At 51.7% G+C, this 15504-nt stretch overlaps 1 protein-coding gene across 2 annotated transcripts; it reads left to right on the top strand.

Moving 5' to 3' along the window:
• The first annotated feature begins 460 nt into the window (after positions 1 to 460).
• On the top strand, positions 461 to 11530 carry LOC125507809 (importin subunit beta-1-like). 2 transcript variants are annotated; one of them, XM_048672318.1, is made up of 2 exons: positions 461 to 2868; positions 11162 to 11530. In XM_048672318.1, exons 1-2 carry the CDS (start codon positions 461 to 463, stop codon positions 11235 to 11237), a joined length of 2484 nt encoding a protein of 827 aa, XP_048528275.1. In that variant the 3' UTR covers positions 11238 to 11530. The 2 variants fall into 2 exon arrangements, 1 of the variants encoding a protein (XP_048528275.1); XR_007283033.1 differs by lacking the exon at positions 461 to 2868 and adding an exon at positions 6555 to 6691.
• The last annotated feature ends 3974 nt before the right edge of the window (positions 11531 to 15504 follow it).

Genomic DNA, 15504 nt, shown 5'->3' with positions numbered 1-15504 from the left:
TGCATTTTTACGCTCTTTAACTTACCGTATACTAGTATAACTTCACTCAGCAGGCTATATACATGGCTCTGTTCAGCCAGGATTAATTTGGGATAGCTAAATCCCTACTTGCCGGATGGGATATTAATTAACTAGCTTAGCAATGGTGGTCTATTGGTGCCACTCGATCGTGCTGCTCATTTATTTATTTTACATCCATCCATACTTATAATTTGCCACACATCTCTTAACTTGATAATTTGTAACAGTCCTGTCCTTGCATGGTTCTCTTTGCACACGTCCAATTAAGCTATTATATGTCAAATTTGTCTAGTGGCCCTTTCTTAGGACGGTTCGTTACCATTTTCTTTGTTAGTTTGTGTGTAACCAGGCTGCTTCCTTTTCCTTTTCTATTTCTAACTGAACCATTCTGGATGCTTTTTTTCATGTTTGCCAGGACGGACAGTTGATACAGCCAGCTATGGATAATATCACTCAGATTCCAAAAGATGCTCAGGATCTGGATAACAACATAAGGCTAGTAGCAGAATGCAAACTCAAGCAGCTCCAGGAGCGTAATCGTCCCAACTTCCTCCTGTCATTATCAGCAGAGCTCTCGAGTGATGCAAGTCCGCACGAGTGCAGATGCCTTGCTGGCATTATGCTGAAGAATTCTGTGGAAGGAAAGTATTCTGAAGATAACAGCATCCTCATCGAACAATGGAACAACCTGGATCAACGTATCAAATCCCAGATTAAGGAGTCATTGCTGATAACACTAGGATCTTTGGCTCCTCAGGCGAGGCATGCCTCATCACAGATTATTGGCAGGCTTGCATATATTGAGATACCCTCCCAGGGATGGCAAGACCTCATTGGCAGATTACTGCGCAACATGGCACAGCAGGGTGCATCTCCTTCTTCACTAAAGCAAGCAACTCTAGAGGCGCTGGAGTATGTGTTTGAGGAGAAGACCTTGAGGTTCGAGAAAGACACAATTAATGGTGTTCTGGATGCCGTCATCCGGGCAATGAACCACCAGGCAGAGAAAAGTTTTCAAGTCCGTGTTGCAGCGGTTAAAGCTCTACAGAATGTTCATAAGTTTGCTGACTTTGCAAGTGATGATGATTGCAGAAATCGTATAATGACTGCAATATCTGATGCAGCTAAATCTGATGAAGCAGTGGAGGTCAAGCATGCAGCATTCGGCTGCCTTACTGCAATTGCATCCAAATATTATATGGAGTTAGAACCTTACATGGAAACCACACTCAGCCTTACAACTGAAGCTTTGGGCTTGGAAGGAGGTGTGGACGAAACAGTTGCGCTCGAATGTATCGAGTTCTGGAGCACTATTTGTAGAAAAGTGATTAAACTCCGAGAAAAAAGAAAACGCTTTCCTCGTGTTATATTGACCGCAGATTGTCACTTCCTTGAGAATCCCCTTTGTTCACTTGTTCCACTTCTGCTACAAACTCTGTCGTTACACCAACAAAGAGATGTTGATGAACTGAACATCTTCATGAGTGCTATGACATGCCTAGGCCTCGCCGCTAGAACTATCGGGGATGCAGTTGTCCCACTTGCAAGGCAGTTTATCGAGGGTAACATCAAAGTGGCAGATTGGTGTAGTCGCAAGACAGCTATTTCTGTACTAGGCGCTATCCTTGAAGGGCCTTCTATTGAAAAACTCGCTCCTGTGGTCGGTTTGTTGATTGACAAGATGGAAGACCCACACATGGAGATAAGAGGCACCGCTACATGCACTCTTAGGCAGGTGTTTGAGCTTCTGCATTCTCCAGCTCTTGATAAAAGATTTTTCACAACTGAAGACTTTCCTCGCATCATGGCTGCGTTGTCAAAGAGGGGTAAAGATGTTCCAGAAGTGTCCAAGGAAGTGTGTGAAGCAATATATTTTCATGCCCGAGGTTATGATGTGCCAATCTCATCTGAGGTAGACCATTCAAAAAAGAAAATCTCATCTGAACTTTCACCTTTTCTTAGTGGTGTTATCAATGCTATCCTTTCTGCTTCGGAACTTGATAAGAAGACCCCTTTCGGGCTTCCTGCATCTGCATCTGCTTATGGCGCATTGATTGAGATTGTGAGAGTAAGCAACATATGGGATTTTGAAGCTGTAATAGCTATTATGGATTTGATGCCTCGTATCATGCGAAGATTAAACACAGCGCTTGATGCCAAAGCAATTTCATCAGATGACAAGACTAACAGGCAAAATCTTCAGGCGTTGCTGTGTGACGTACTGCATGCCATAATAGAGAAACTGGGCAATTCACTTCACGCGGACAAGGTTAGGGAGTCTGCTCAGTCTATGTTGCTTCAGTTTTGCCGTGTCCTGACCTGCGACTGTTCTACCGCACGCGATAAAGCAGCACTTGCTATTGGTGCTCTGGCTCGTGCCGTCGGTCCAAAGTTTCTGGATCACATGCCAATATTTTGTCAGTATTACAGCGTGAAGCTATTCTCCCCTATCTATTTAGAGGTGATTGGCACTATCTTTCATGTCTTGGGAGATGAAATCCTGCCATGCTGTGATGATATGATGGATGTTCTTTACGAAGGTCTCTCAAAACCCAAGCTTAAACCTCAAATTTTGGCATGCTTTGGAGAGATCGCTCTTGCTATCGGCAAGCATTTTGAGGAGTACCACCTGCAGGCTGTTAGGAAAAAGCTGAAAGAAGCTGCTAACCCAAGATATTATGCCAATGTCTCTGATGAGGATAAGGTTGATTACGGTAACCAGCTTAGAGAGGGAATATGCAAGGCTTACTCTGGCATATTGCGGGGTATAAAGGACCAAAAATCTGGGTTGAAGGTAGCAGCGGATCTAGTTGAGTTCATTGAAGCTGTCTCTGAGGACGAGAGCAGGTGCACATGATGCTCAATGCCTTCTTTTTGGTCAACTGTTCCATACGATTAACGTGGCATCATTTTAATTAGTTACCTTGCTCTTGTTTCTTATATGGGCGACTGTCCAGTACAATTATTTGCACATTCCATCATTCTAATTAGTTGTCTAGCTTGCTCTTGTTTCTTATAGGGGTGACTGCTCCATATGATTATTTGCACATGCCGCCATTCTAATTAGTTGCCTTGCTTTTGTTTATATGGGTGACTGCTCCATAGGATTATTTGTGCATGGCACCGTTCTAATTAGTTGCCTTGCTCTTTTTTCTTGTATGGCTGACTGCTCCATATGATTATTTGCACATACCATCATTTTAATTAGTAGGCGACATAGCCCCTAGTTGCTCTCCATAGTGGTTACTCGGCAAGGGACTCTATAGTTGCCCTTCTACAACAAATTAGACTTTTAACAGTGTAGAGCAAAGTAGATATTAGTAGATAAAATGAAGAAGGTTAGCAGACCAGGCAATTTAGTACTCCCTCTGTAAAGAAATATAATTAGACTTTTAACAGTGTAGAGCAAAGTAGATATTACTCCCCCCGTCCCAAAATAAGTGACTCAATTTTGTACTAGTTTTAATACAAAGTTAGTACAAAGTTGAGTCATTTATTTTGGGACGGAGGGAGTATTAGATAAAATAAAGAAGGTTGGCAGACCAGGCATTTTAGTATTACTAATAATCTGGAAAGAAAGGAAACCCCGTTCCTGTTTCTCCCAAATAGACTTTTAGAAGGTTGGCAGACCAGACTTTGAACTGCCATTTGCCGACATCAGCATTTTCTGTTGTTAGTATAAAATAGCTAACTAAGCCGATCAATCAAAAGAGAAAAATGCATCGTAGTCTCTGGCCGCCGGCAGTTCAGCACCTCCAGTCCTCGCGCCGCCGGCCACCTTGGCCGCGGCGTGGCTGTGCTTGCGCCACCCAGGTGCAGGTCTCCACCGGCTTTCCCCTGCCTTGCTCCACTCCGGCCATGGCAGCCACCTCTCCACCATCGCGGTCCTGTTTCGAGGTAGGCGGGCCGTGTTACTCCCCCAGATCGGTTGAATCTGGGGAGCGCGTTTCTCTCTCCGAGCCGGCCTCCGACATTGATGGCACCCCTCTGTCCTCTCCTCGGTTGCTGAGGCGAGCGTCCTTCGCTGAGGTGGTCAGGATGCCTCTTGGCAGGCCTGCGGCGGGCGCTCAGACCACGCCGGCGAGGCCACGGTTGCTTTCGTTGGTTGTGGTGCCGCCACCGTCTGGGCCCCAACCGCCCTCCCAGTTCGTGCATGCGCCGGCACCACGCATTCATGAGCCTGGTTGCACCACACCACCCCACGCCATGCCTGATTCTGGGGGATGGCAAGTGGTCGGTCGCAAGTCCGGGCGGCATGGGAGCGCGCTTCCTTCTCAAGCGGATGCATTCAAGGCACACCAACGCTCCTCTGCGGCCGGCAGTAATGGCGTAGACGGCTATAAACTCGACCTCCTCGGCCGCTGCTTCAGATGCCTTGACAAGAATCAGAAGGTGGCCGCTTGCCGCAACCCAACTCGCTGCCTCCATTGCCTTCGGGAGCGGCACACTGCTCGTTTCTGCCGCCGCAAACACCTGCCCCGCGTGCCCCTCTCCGAGCTCGATAATTCACCTCCGCCTCCTCCACGCCACCGCGCTCAGCCTACGGTTCTCTCCCGGCTGGTTTTCCCGCCGGAGCACCCAGTGTCCACCCGCGCCCCGGTCCACTCGCGCCTTTGCTTACCACCGCCCTTCCCCCGTACCTAGTGCTGCTGTTCCCGCGGCGCCGGAGCCTGCTGCTGCGGCGACGCCTGCCATGGATTCTTGCGACCTTGCCGCGGCCGCTCGCAGGGCGAGGAGGACGAAGTGCCTCGTCGATCAAGATGCGGAGATGGAGGCCGAGGAGGCGTGGCACCGGGGGTCCGCCCTCATGCTCATCGTCGTCGGCACGCGCCCCAGTCTTCTTCCTGGGAACATTGCGGAGAGCATCACCATGGAGTTCCCGGAGCTGCCCCCCTCCGCGTTCCAGGTGTCCCTCTACCAGCACGGCTTCTTCGTCCGCTTCTTCAGCGACCGGTGGTTCCGTGCCATCGTCGAAAAGAACATGCTGCACTTCCATGGCGTCCCCATCCTCGTGCGGCGTTGGACTGGCCTCTCCTTCGCCTCCTCGCACGCCAACCGCTACAGTGTGCGCCTCTTCCTAGAGGACCTGCCGCCGCACGCCTGGTCCATCAACAGGGTCCAGAGGATGCTGCCGGAGTGCCTCATCTACCGCATCGCCACCGAGACGCTCGACAAGGAAGACCTCTCCTACTTTGTGGCCACGGCGTGGGTCGAGGACCTGGAGGAGGTGCCCACGGTCGCCACGTTGACGGTGCGCGGCGAGCCAAGGCCGTGCTCTAACCCGCTAGCGCATTCCTCTACACCGGTGGGCTTCTCAGAAGAGGGTGGCATGGACGACACTTGCGCCTGCACCGACCACATCCCGCGGCTGCTCCACCACAAGGTCCTAGTTTACTTGGACTCAGTGGCCTACTACCCGGCCAGGCCGGCAGGGGCGGTGAGGCGTGCGGGACCTCGCGGTGATCACGACGAGCGTGACGACGCGGGCGATGGCCCGCCTCCAGAAGAGCACCCCATGCCCTGGGCGCGTGGTTTCGCCGACGACGACTACAGGCGCTACCAACAGACGCAGTCAAGGCCCGTCTGCGAGCGACGTCGGGCTAATGGACGGGGCGGTGGAGGTGGCGGCCGGCAACGCGCCTGCGATGCGGACGGCGGCGCGCCAATCACGGTGTCGATGCAAGCTCCCAGCCCTAACGTCGTCAGCGCAGTGGCCGTCGAAACCGCACATGCCCAGCCGTTGGTCAGTGTGCGTGTTGACGCCGTCTCCTCGGCAGGTGACAACGCGGCGGCACCCTGTGGCCACGTGATGGAGCTGCCCCAGCCTGGAGATGCCTCGGTCACCATACAGAGAGACGGGGCTGAGCGGCAGCTTGCCCTGCCAATGGTAAGCTCCCTGCGCGAGGCTCCTGCATCTTTGGATTGCGAACTGCGCCTTTCCACTGCTGCTCCTGCGCTGTCGGTAGGCGTGGAGCTGGGCGCCCTGTCGCCTCCCGTGATGCTGCCGCCTGCTGCATGCGCTACCCAAGACCAGTCGCCTCCCCTGGTCAACCGTAGCCCCGAAGCGCTCTTGAAGACCCCTGACGTATCTCTGGCCCAGCTACAGCCTCTTGGGGTGCCGGAGCCCGGCCTGCGTACTAGGCCGAGCTTCTCTGCCGCCCAGCTGGGCTCTGCTGAGATCCCTTCGGCCCATGGTCTGAATCTGGACCTCAGCCCCGCTGCCAACGAATCCGATGCCATTGACCCGAGCGCTCGGGTGACCATTGACCCAGCATCGCCGTCTCACCCCATCCAGCAGTTTCTCTCCCGCATGACTTCCCCTGTTTCTACACCGCTTCTCGCTGGACCCAGATCCCCTCCGCCGCTCACCAAGAAAAAGCCTGCCCGGCGATCGCCAGCAACGGCGACCAGGCGAAGCCATAGACTGCAGGGAAGGAAGGAGGCTATCACTGGAGGGGGAAACACTTCACTGCGGCTTGCTCGACGTGTCCTTGTCGGAAAGAGGGGGCTTGCCATTGCCGAGCCGGAGAGGAAGAAGAGGAGGAGACCCTCCAGAGATACAAGCTTACCTTCAAGAAGCCGCTGAGTGACAAGCAAATCGAAGCCCTCTCTGCCCTGGCCAAGTCGGCCTCTGTGAGGAATAGCCGGAAGGGGCGGCGTGCCTGATGTGGTTCTGTTTCTCTCTACTGCTGCTATATCTGTCGATTGAGTTTCTTATGATTAGCTCAAATATCTTAGTATGGAACGTAAGAGGGCTTAACAACCCTGCTCGCCGTGGAGTTGTAAAAAATGTTGTGTTGTTGCACAATCCGGCGATTGTTTGCCTGCAAGAGTCGAAGCTAGCAGATGTTGACAGTTTGATCATTAGCCAAGTTTGTGGTCTGAAATACACCGAGTTCCTGTTTGAGCCTGCTTTGGGAACTAGAGGTGGTATAATTGTTGCTTGGGATCCAGATGTGGTAGATGTGAACCTCCTTGCTCAGCATAAATCCTTTATTGTCGTGGATTGTTGTTGGAGACTATCAGCTACTAAGTTCAGATTCGTCACGGTCTACGGACCTCAGTCTGATGCAGATAAACTGAGTTTCCTTGATGATTTGAGACCATTATGTCATTCCAGCCTACCTTGTATATTCAGTGGTGACTTCAACCTTATTGCTGATGCCTCAGAAAAGAACAACCGAAATTTAAATCGAAGATTGATGGCAGCTTTCAGAAGATTCATCAATGAACTTGAGCTTAGAGACATGTACCTCCATGGCAGAAAATATACTTGGACCAACGAACAACAAATTGCTACTAAAGTGAAGCTGGACAGGGTGCTCTATAATGATCTGTGGATGACAGCACACCCTTGCTGTTTACTTGCTGCCCTTGCCACAGATCTCTCTGATCATTGTCCGTTACTACTCTCCACTGATGTTTCCTTCCAGCCTCCGAGGCATTTCAGATTTGATAATTATTGGGTGAAGTTTGAAGGGTTCAATCAGTTGGTGATTGACTGTTGGCCGCAGCCAACCAATTGCTCGGATCCATATCTACGGCTGCATTGCAAGCTCACGAGAATGGCCAGAGCCTTAAGAAAGTGGAGTGCTGCTCACATGGGCGATCTCAAGCTTCGTGCAGCAATCTCCAGTGAGCTTATTGGTCGGCTGGACTCTGCCCTAGATGAAAGGGATCTGTCTGAGGGTGAGAGATATTTAAGGGCAGCCTTGAAGATGAATTTACTTGGTATAGCTGCAGTTCAGCGTGCTCATAGCAGACAACGCTCTAGAATCGACTGGTTGAGAGATGGAGATGCCAACACTTCCTTCTTCCAAGCCAAAGCTTCGGCTAGACGCCAAAAAATTTTTGTGCTCAATTTATTGCACAAAGGAGTAGTAGTGATAGCTCAAGAAGATAAATTGCAGGCTGTTTGGGAGCATTTCTCCTCGGTTATGGGTTCCAAAGCTCAAAGAGGCTGCTGCATAAATTTTGCTGCTCTCGGCATATTCCCAATTGATCTAAGCAGCATTGACGGGCCCTTCTCTGAAGATGAAGTCAGAGCTGCAGTTATGGACTTGAACCATAGAAAAGCTCCCGGCCCCGATGGTTACACCGCATTATTTTTTCAGAAGTGCTGGGATATCATAAAGAATGATTTAATGCTTGCAATCAAAGCGTTCGAGGGGATGAACAATGCAAACCTTGCCAGCCTGAATAATGCCACTTTGATTCTAATCAGGAAAAGGGCCGATGCAGCTGAAGCCAAGGATTATAGGCCTATAAGTCTGCTCACCTTCTTTGCAAAGCTAATCATGAAAATTCTTGCACGTAGACTCCAACCAAGGTTGAAGGAACTGGTGTTGCCTTCACAAAGTGCTTTCATCAAAGGAAGAGCAATTCACGACAACTTTATGTTTGTCAAAGGCATGGTCAGATCCCTCTACCTGAAGAAAATCCCTTCCATTATGCTCAAGCTGGACATCGATAAGGCTTTTGATAGCGTCTCTTGGGAGTTCTTGCTGGAGGTCCTTGCAGCCAAGGGGTTTAGCCAAACCTGGAGGAACTGGATCGCTTCCATGCTTGCCTCGTCTTCAACCAGAGTCCTTGTCAATGGGGAGTAAACTGACATAATTAAGCACCATAAGGGCCTTAGGCAGGGTGATCCAATGTCCCCACTTCTGTTTGTGCTAGTTATGGATATTCTGGATGCTTTGTTGAGGGCTGCCGTCACTACCCAAGTATTGCCCCCCTTTGGAAGAAACCTACCAACATTACGAGCCTCCCTTTATGCTGATGATGTGATGATTTTTGTCAAGCCCAACACACAGGAAATCACAGCGGTAAAGAAGATTTTGGAAGTGTTTGGTAATGCAACCGGCCTATGGACTAACTTCAACAAAAGCAATTTTTGCCACATCCGGTGTGATAATATTGACATCCAAGAGCTAGCCATGATCCTGCAATGCCCAATCAAGGAGTTCCCTGTCACATACCTTGGGATGCCTCTTAGCTATGCAAGACTCCAGAAAATTCACTATTAACCTATCTTTGACAAGCTCAAACGCAACACCTCGGGCTGGATCAAATTAGTGCTCCCCACTGCTGGCAGACTGGCTCTCATCACCTCTGTTTTATATGCACTTCCTGTATTTCAGATATTGGCAATTGAGCCCCCTAGATGGGTGGTCAAAAAGTTTGACAAGGGTTGCAGAGGATTCCTCTGGGCTAATAAAGATGAGGCTACTGGTGGCAAATGTTTAGTCAATTGGAAACAGGTTTGCTTGCCCAAGAAGCTTGTAGGGCTTGGTATCCCCTGTCTAACCCAAAAAAGTGAGGCAATGAGATGTAGATGGCTTTGGCTATCATGGATGGAACCTAGTCGACCATGGCACGGCTTGCCTTTACCAATCAACACCTCAGTTAGATCCCTCTTTGAGGCGTCGGTGCAGATTAACATTGGAAACGGCTCCAACACAAAATTCTGGACCGACCCTTGGCATCAAAGAGAGAGCTTTTCCAGGAGGTTCCCGGATCTTTACAACCAATGCACGATCAAAGCAATATCCGTTAGGTGTGCTCTTGCTGATGGAAAGTGGAAGAGGCACTTCAAGGGAAACTTAACTCAAGAGGCCATCGCGCAATTCATGAACCTTTGGAATGAGTTGCAGCCGATCCAACTCACTCAGGCTCAAGATGATTCACTAACTTGGAGATGGACAAACGATGGTCAGTTTTCCTCCAGCTCGGCGTACACTGCCACTCTTACTGCCAACATTAGGCCACCTTACGCGAAGCTGGCCTGGAGCTCGGATGCCCCTCCCAAATGTCAGTTCTTCGTCTGGCTGGCTGCTCAAGATCGATGTCTAACGGCGGATAACCTTGCTAAGCGAGGGTGGCCCCATAATCCGCTGTGTCTGCTATGTCTACAAGAGCCTGAAACTGCTGCCCACCTGCTTACTTCTTGCTCTTTTGCGAAGGAAGTTTGGCACCTGACACTCTGCAAGCTGAACATGACCCCGGCTATGGCGGCAGTACATGACGATTCCCTAGTTAGCTGGTGGCAGCGAACAAATGCTTCCATGGGAAAGGAAAGAGCGAAATCTTGGAGATCAATTTTGGCCCTGGTTTGGTGGAACCTCTGGAAAGAAAGAAATGATAGAACATTCAGAAATATTTCTTGTCACCCCACACAACTGTTTCTGAAGATTCAGGTCGAAGCAAAGGACTGGGTTGACGCTGGGCGTAAGCGTGCAATGGCTCTTGTAGAGCGCCCCCTAGAACCAGACTGATGTACTTCTGATGTATCTCTAACCCCAATCCTCCTTCTCTAATCTTGTGTTTGTAACTGTTTTTTTCTTCTATACGCAATGAAAAGCAGTGGCCCTGCCTTTTCGTCAAAAAAAAGAGAAAAATGCATGAGTTGAAACCAGAAAAACTATGCAGTTTCAGTTCATTTTAGAGTGAAACAGTAGTGTTAAGACACATAGAAGTTGATATTCATTAATTTATTGCTCGGCTAAAGCACCTTAAAGCACACACTGCTCTTTGGAATGTCCTCTAGCCAGGTGCATTTTTACTTGGCTGTTGTATTTTCTGGAGCATTCTTGTCTCAGGATTACAACAAGGAATGTCGCAAGTTTCAACATTAAAATTTTATCATAGTGATTCTACTTGTTAAATTTGTCGCCTGTGAGGAACTTTCACTCTCAAAGCTATATATGGGTAGTCTTTCCTTCCCATACAGTATTAGTCAAGTATTCCGCTCCATTACATGGGGTCATCTCATCCAGTCAATAATCCATCCTTTTTATTTTGTCAACTTGCTACCTTTCATGTTGCTCAATAATCAGAATCTCTTTCGAGGTCTAGATGCAAAGGATCTTCAAAGAAGGGGGGTTGTAGACTGAAAGAAGAAATGGGTTTGTGGTAGAGTACTTGTAACGAGTAAGACTGTCATAAAAATTACGTGGATACCTTGTTTTATTGTAGAAGCTGAAATTCAGGAACTATTTACTTTGTGAAACAAAATGCACAATATGCAAACAAAATGAATCCCTTTCTATCAGTTCCTTGTTTTATAGTACTAGTATATAGTTTCCTCTTGCTGCTGCTGCTTATATGATTATGTTGTGCATCTTTGATTTCTTTGTTTCAGGGATGCAAGGGTGACATACGCTGCAGTTGATGTGTTGGATCAGTTTGGTTTCATGGCGGAGTCATTGAGTCATTGAAAAAGGGACTGATTTCGGAATTAGGGAGGTAACATATAAGAGGAGGAACTCGTTCTGCTTCCTTTTTGGCAAGTTGCCACAGATGCATGGAAGGACAGCAACATGTGTGTGTCGTTGGTAGTATGATGTTTTTTGGTGGCAATTTGATGGACAGCCAAACTGAACTCGTCTAGTAGTCGGCGTATGTCTATTTGCTAGCTGTTGTCGTTGAGCTTGCAGATTATGTATGATTAACCAATCCTGAATTCCTGGTTGTGATTGATAGGGTGTGCTGTCGACCAGTTGTTGGTGGAGCTGGCTGTGCAGTTGGCATGAGTGAACCATATATATATTACTCCCGCCGTTCCTAAATATAAGTCTTTTTAGAGATTCCAATACAAACTACATACGAAGCAAAACGAGTGAATTTATATTCTAAAATGTCTATATTCAACCCTATGTAGTCCTATTAAAATCTCTAAAAATGAGTGAATCTATATTCTAAAATATGTCTATGACAAAGGTCTTACTTGATTCAGACACTAATCTATCTACTACCCCTATAAAAAAAAAGAGTAGGCAGATCCAAACAACCAGGAACGTTCATTAACAACATCTAAATGCCAGTAATCCTTTGGTATTTAACCTAGCAAGCCACACAATCACGAGCGCTGATCACGATCGCTAATTAAAGAAAACCACGGACGCCTCCTCCTACCCAAACTGTCCCGCCTTGCGCCAGTTATCCATCCACGCCTCCTCCTCCTGCCCCACGCCCCGCCACCGCCAGCCCTCCGCCATCGACGCCTCCTCCTCCCGCCCCCACGCCCTGCCACTGCTGGGGAGCGGGTGCCGCCACTGCGCCCCGCTGGCCCTCCTCTCCCTCTGTAAAGAAATATAATTAGACTTTTAACAGTGTAGAGCAAAGTAGATATTAGTAGATAAAATGAAGAAGGTTAGCAGACCAGGCAATTTAGTACTCCCTCTGTAAAGAAATATAATTAGACTTTTAACAGTGTAGAGCAAAGTAGATATTACTCCCCCCGTCCCAAAATAAGTGACTCAATTTTGTATTAGTTTTAATACAAAGTTAGTACAAAGTTGAGTCATTTATTTTGGGACGGAGGGAGTATTAGATAAAATAAAGAAGGTTGGCAGACCAGGCATTTTAGTATTACTAATAATCTGGAAAGAAAGGAAACCCCGTTCCTGTTTCTCCCAAATAGACTTTTAGAAGGTTGGCAGACCAGACTTTGAACTGCCATTTGCCGACATCAGCATTTTCTGTTGTTAGTATAAAATAGCTAACTAAGCCGATCAATCAAAAGAGAAAAATGCATCGTAGTCTCTGGCCGCCGGCAGTTCAGCACCTCCAGTCCTCGCGCCGCCGGCCACCTTGGCCGCGGCGTGGCTGTGCTTGCGCCACCCAGGTGCAGGTCTCCACCGGCTTTCCCCTGCCTTGCTCCACTCCGGCCATGGCAGCCACCTCTCCACCATCGCGGTCCTGTTTCGAGGTAGGCGGGCCGTGTTACTCCCCCAGATCGGTTGAATCTGGGGAGCGCGTTTCTCTCTCCGAGCCGGCCTCCGACATTGATGGCACCCCTCTGTCCTCTCCTCGGTTGCTGAGGCGAGCGTCCTTCGCTGAGGTGGTCAGGATGCCTCTTGGCAGGCCTGCGGCGGGCGCTCAGACCACGCCGGCGAGGCCACGGTTGCTTTCGTTGGTTGTGGTGCCGCCCACCGTCTGGCTCCCAACCGCCCTCCCAGTTCGTGCATGCGCCGGCACCACGCATTCATGAGCCTGGTTGCACCACACCACCCCACGCCATGCCTGATTCTGGGGGATGGCAAGTGGTCGGTCGCAAGTCCGGGCGGCATGGGAGCGCGCTTCCTTCTCAAGCGGATGCATTCAAGGCACACCAACGCTCCTCTGCGGCCGGCAGTAATGGCGTAGACGGCTATAAACTCGACCTCCTCGGCCGCTGCTTCAGATGCCTTGACAAGAATCAGAAGGTGGCCGCTTGCCGCAACCCAACTCGCTGCCTCCATTGCCTTCGGGAGCGGCACACTGCTCGTTTCTGCCGCCGCAAACACCTGCCCCGCGTGCCCCTCTCCGAGCTCGATAATTCACCTCCGCCTCCTCCACGCCACCGCGCTCAGCCTACGGTTCTCTCCCGGCTGGTTTTCCCGCCGGAGCACCCAGTGTCCACCCGCGCCCCGGTCCACTCGCGCCTTTGCTTACCACCGCCCTTCCCCCGTACCTAGTGCTGCTGTTCCCGCGGCGCCGGAGCCTGCTGCTGCGGCGACGCCTGCCATGGATTCTTGCGACCTTGCCGCGGCCGCTCGCAGGGCGAGGAGGACGAAGTGCCTCGTCGATCAAGATGCGGAGATGGAGGCCGAGGAGGCGTGGCACCGGGGGTCCGCCCTCATGCTCATCGTCGTCGGCACGCGCCCCAGTCTTCTTCCTGGGAACATTGCGGAGAGCATCACCATGGAGTTCCCGGAGCTGCCCCCCTCCGCGTTCCAGGTGTCCCTCTACCAGCACGGCTTCTTCGTCCGCTTCTTCAGCGACCGGTGGTTCCGTGCCATCGTCGAAAAGAACATGCTGCACTTCCATGGCGTCCCCATCCTCGTGCGGCGTTGGACTGGCCTCTCCTTCGCCTCCTCGCACGCCAACCGCTACAGTGTGCGCCTCTTCCTAGAGGACCTGCCGCCGCACGCCTGGTCCATCAACAGGGTCCAGAGGATGCTGCCGGAGTGCCTCATCTACCGCATCGCCACCGAGACGCTCGACAAGGAAGACCTCTCCTACTTTGTGGCCACGGCGTGGGTCGAGGACCTGGAGGAGGTGCCCACGGTTCGCCACGTTGACGGTGCGCGGCGAGCCAAGGCCGTGCTCTACCCGCTAGCGCATTCCTCTACACCGGTGGGCTTCTCAGAAGAGGTGGCATGGACGACACTTGCGCCTGGCAACCGACCACATCCGCGCGGCTGCTCCACCACAGGTCCTAGTTCTTGACTCAGTGGCCTACTCCCCGTCCAGGCCGGCAGGGGCGGGGAGGCGTGCGGGACCTCGCGGTGATCACGACGAGCGTGACGACGCGGGCGATGGCCCGCCTCCAGAAGAGCACCCCATGCCCTGGGCGCGTGGTTTCGCCGACGACGACTACAGGCGCTACCAACAGACGCAGTCAAGGCCCGTCTGCGAGCGACGTCGGGCTAATGGACGGGGCGGTGGAGGTGGCGGCCGGCAACGCGCCTGCGATGCGGACGGCGGCGCGCCAATCACGGTGTCGATGCAAGCTCCCAGCCCTAACGTCGTCAGCGCAGTGGCCGTCGAAACCGCACATGCCCAGCCGTTGGTCAGTGTGCGTGTTGACGCCGTCTCCTCGGCAGGTGACAACGCGGCGGCACCCTGTGGCCACGTGATGGAGCTGCCCCAGCCTGGAGATGCCTCGGTCACCATACAGAGAGACGGGGCTGAGCGGCAGCTTGCCCTGCCAATGGTAAGCTCCCTGCGCGAGGCTCCTGCATCTTTGGATTGCGAACTGCGCCTTTCCACTGCTGCTCCTGCGCTGTCGGTAGGCGTGGAGCTGGGCGCCCTGTCGCCTCCCGTGATGCTGCCGCCTGCTGCATGCGCTACCCAAGACCAGTCGCCTCCCCTGGTCAACCGTAGCCCCGAAGCGCTCTTGAAGACCCCTGACGTATCTCTGGCCCAGCTACAGCCTCTTGGGGTGCCGGAGCCCGGCCTGCGTACTAGGCCGAGCTTCTCTGCCGCCCAGCTGGGCTCTGCTGAGATCCCTTCGGCCCATGGTCTGAATCTGGACCTCAGCCCCGCTGCCAACGAATCCGATGCCATTGACCCGAGCGCTCGGGTGACCATTGACCCAGCATCGCCGTCTCACCCCATCCAGCAGTTTCTCTCCCGCATGACTTCCCCTGTTTCTACACCGCTTCTCGCTGGACCCAGATCCCCTCCGCCGCTCACCAAGAAAAAGCCTGCCCGGCGATCGCCAGCAACGGCGACCAGGCGAAGCCATAGACTGCAGGGAAGGAAGGAGGCTATCACTGGAGGGGGAAACACTTCACTGCGGCTTGCTCGACGTGTCCTTGTCGGAAAGAGGGGGCTTGCCATTGCCGAGCCGGAGAGGAAGAAGAGGAGGAGACCCTCCAGAGATACAAGCTTACCTTCAAGAAGCCGCTGAGTGACAAGCAAATCGAAGCCCTCTCTGCCCTGGCCAAGTCGGCCTCTGTGAGGAATAGCCGGAAGGGGCGGCGTGCCTGATGTGGT

The sequence above is a fragment of the Triticum urartu genome, chromosome 5, assembly GCF_003073215.2.
Source record: "Triticum urartu cultivar G1812 chromosome 5, Tu2.1, whole genome shotgun sequence".
Lineage (NCBI taxonomy): Eukaryota > Viridiplantae > Streptophyta > Magnoliopsida > Poales > Poaceae > Triticum > Triticum urartu.
Note: the sequence above shows the minus strand (reverse complement) of the source record. Positions and strands in the feature narration are given on the sequence as shown.

What these genes read in the sequence shown, in the direction of transcription:
- LOC125507809 (XM_048672318.1), top strand. Translation starts at nt 461, where the DNA reads ATGGATAATATCACTCAGATTCCAAAAGATGCTCAGGATCTGGATAAC. An exon ending in GTCTCTGAGGACGAGAGCAG is followed by an intron (nt 2,869 to 11,161) that starts GTGCACATGATG and finishes TCTTTGTTTCAG; the next exon opens with GGATGCAAGGGTGACATACG.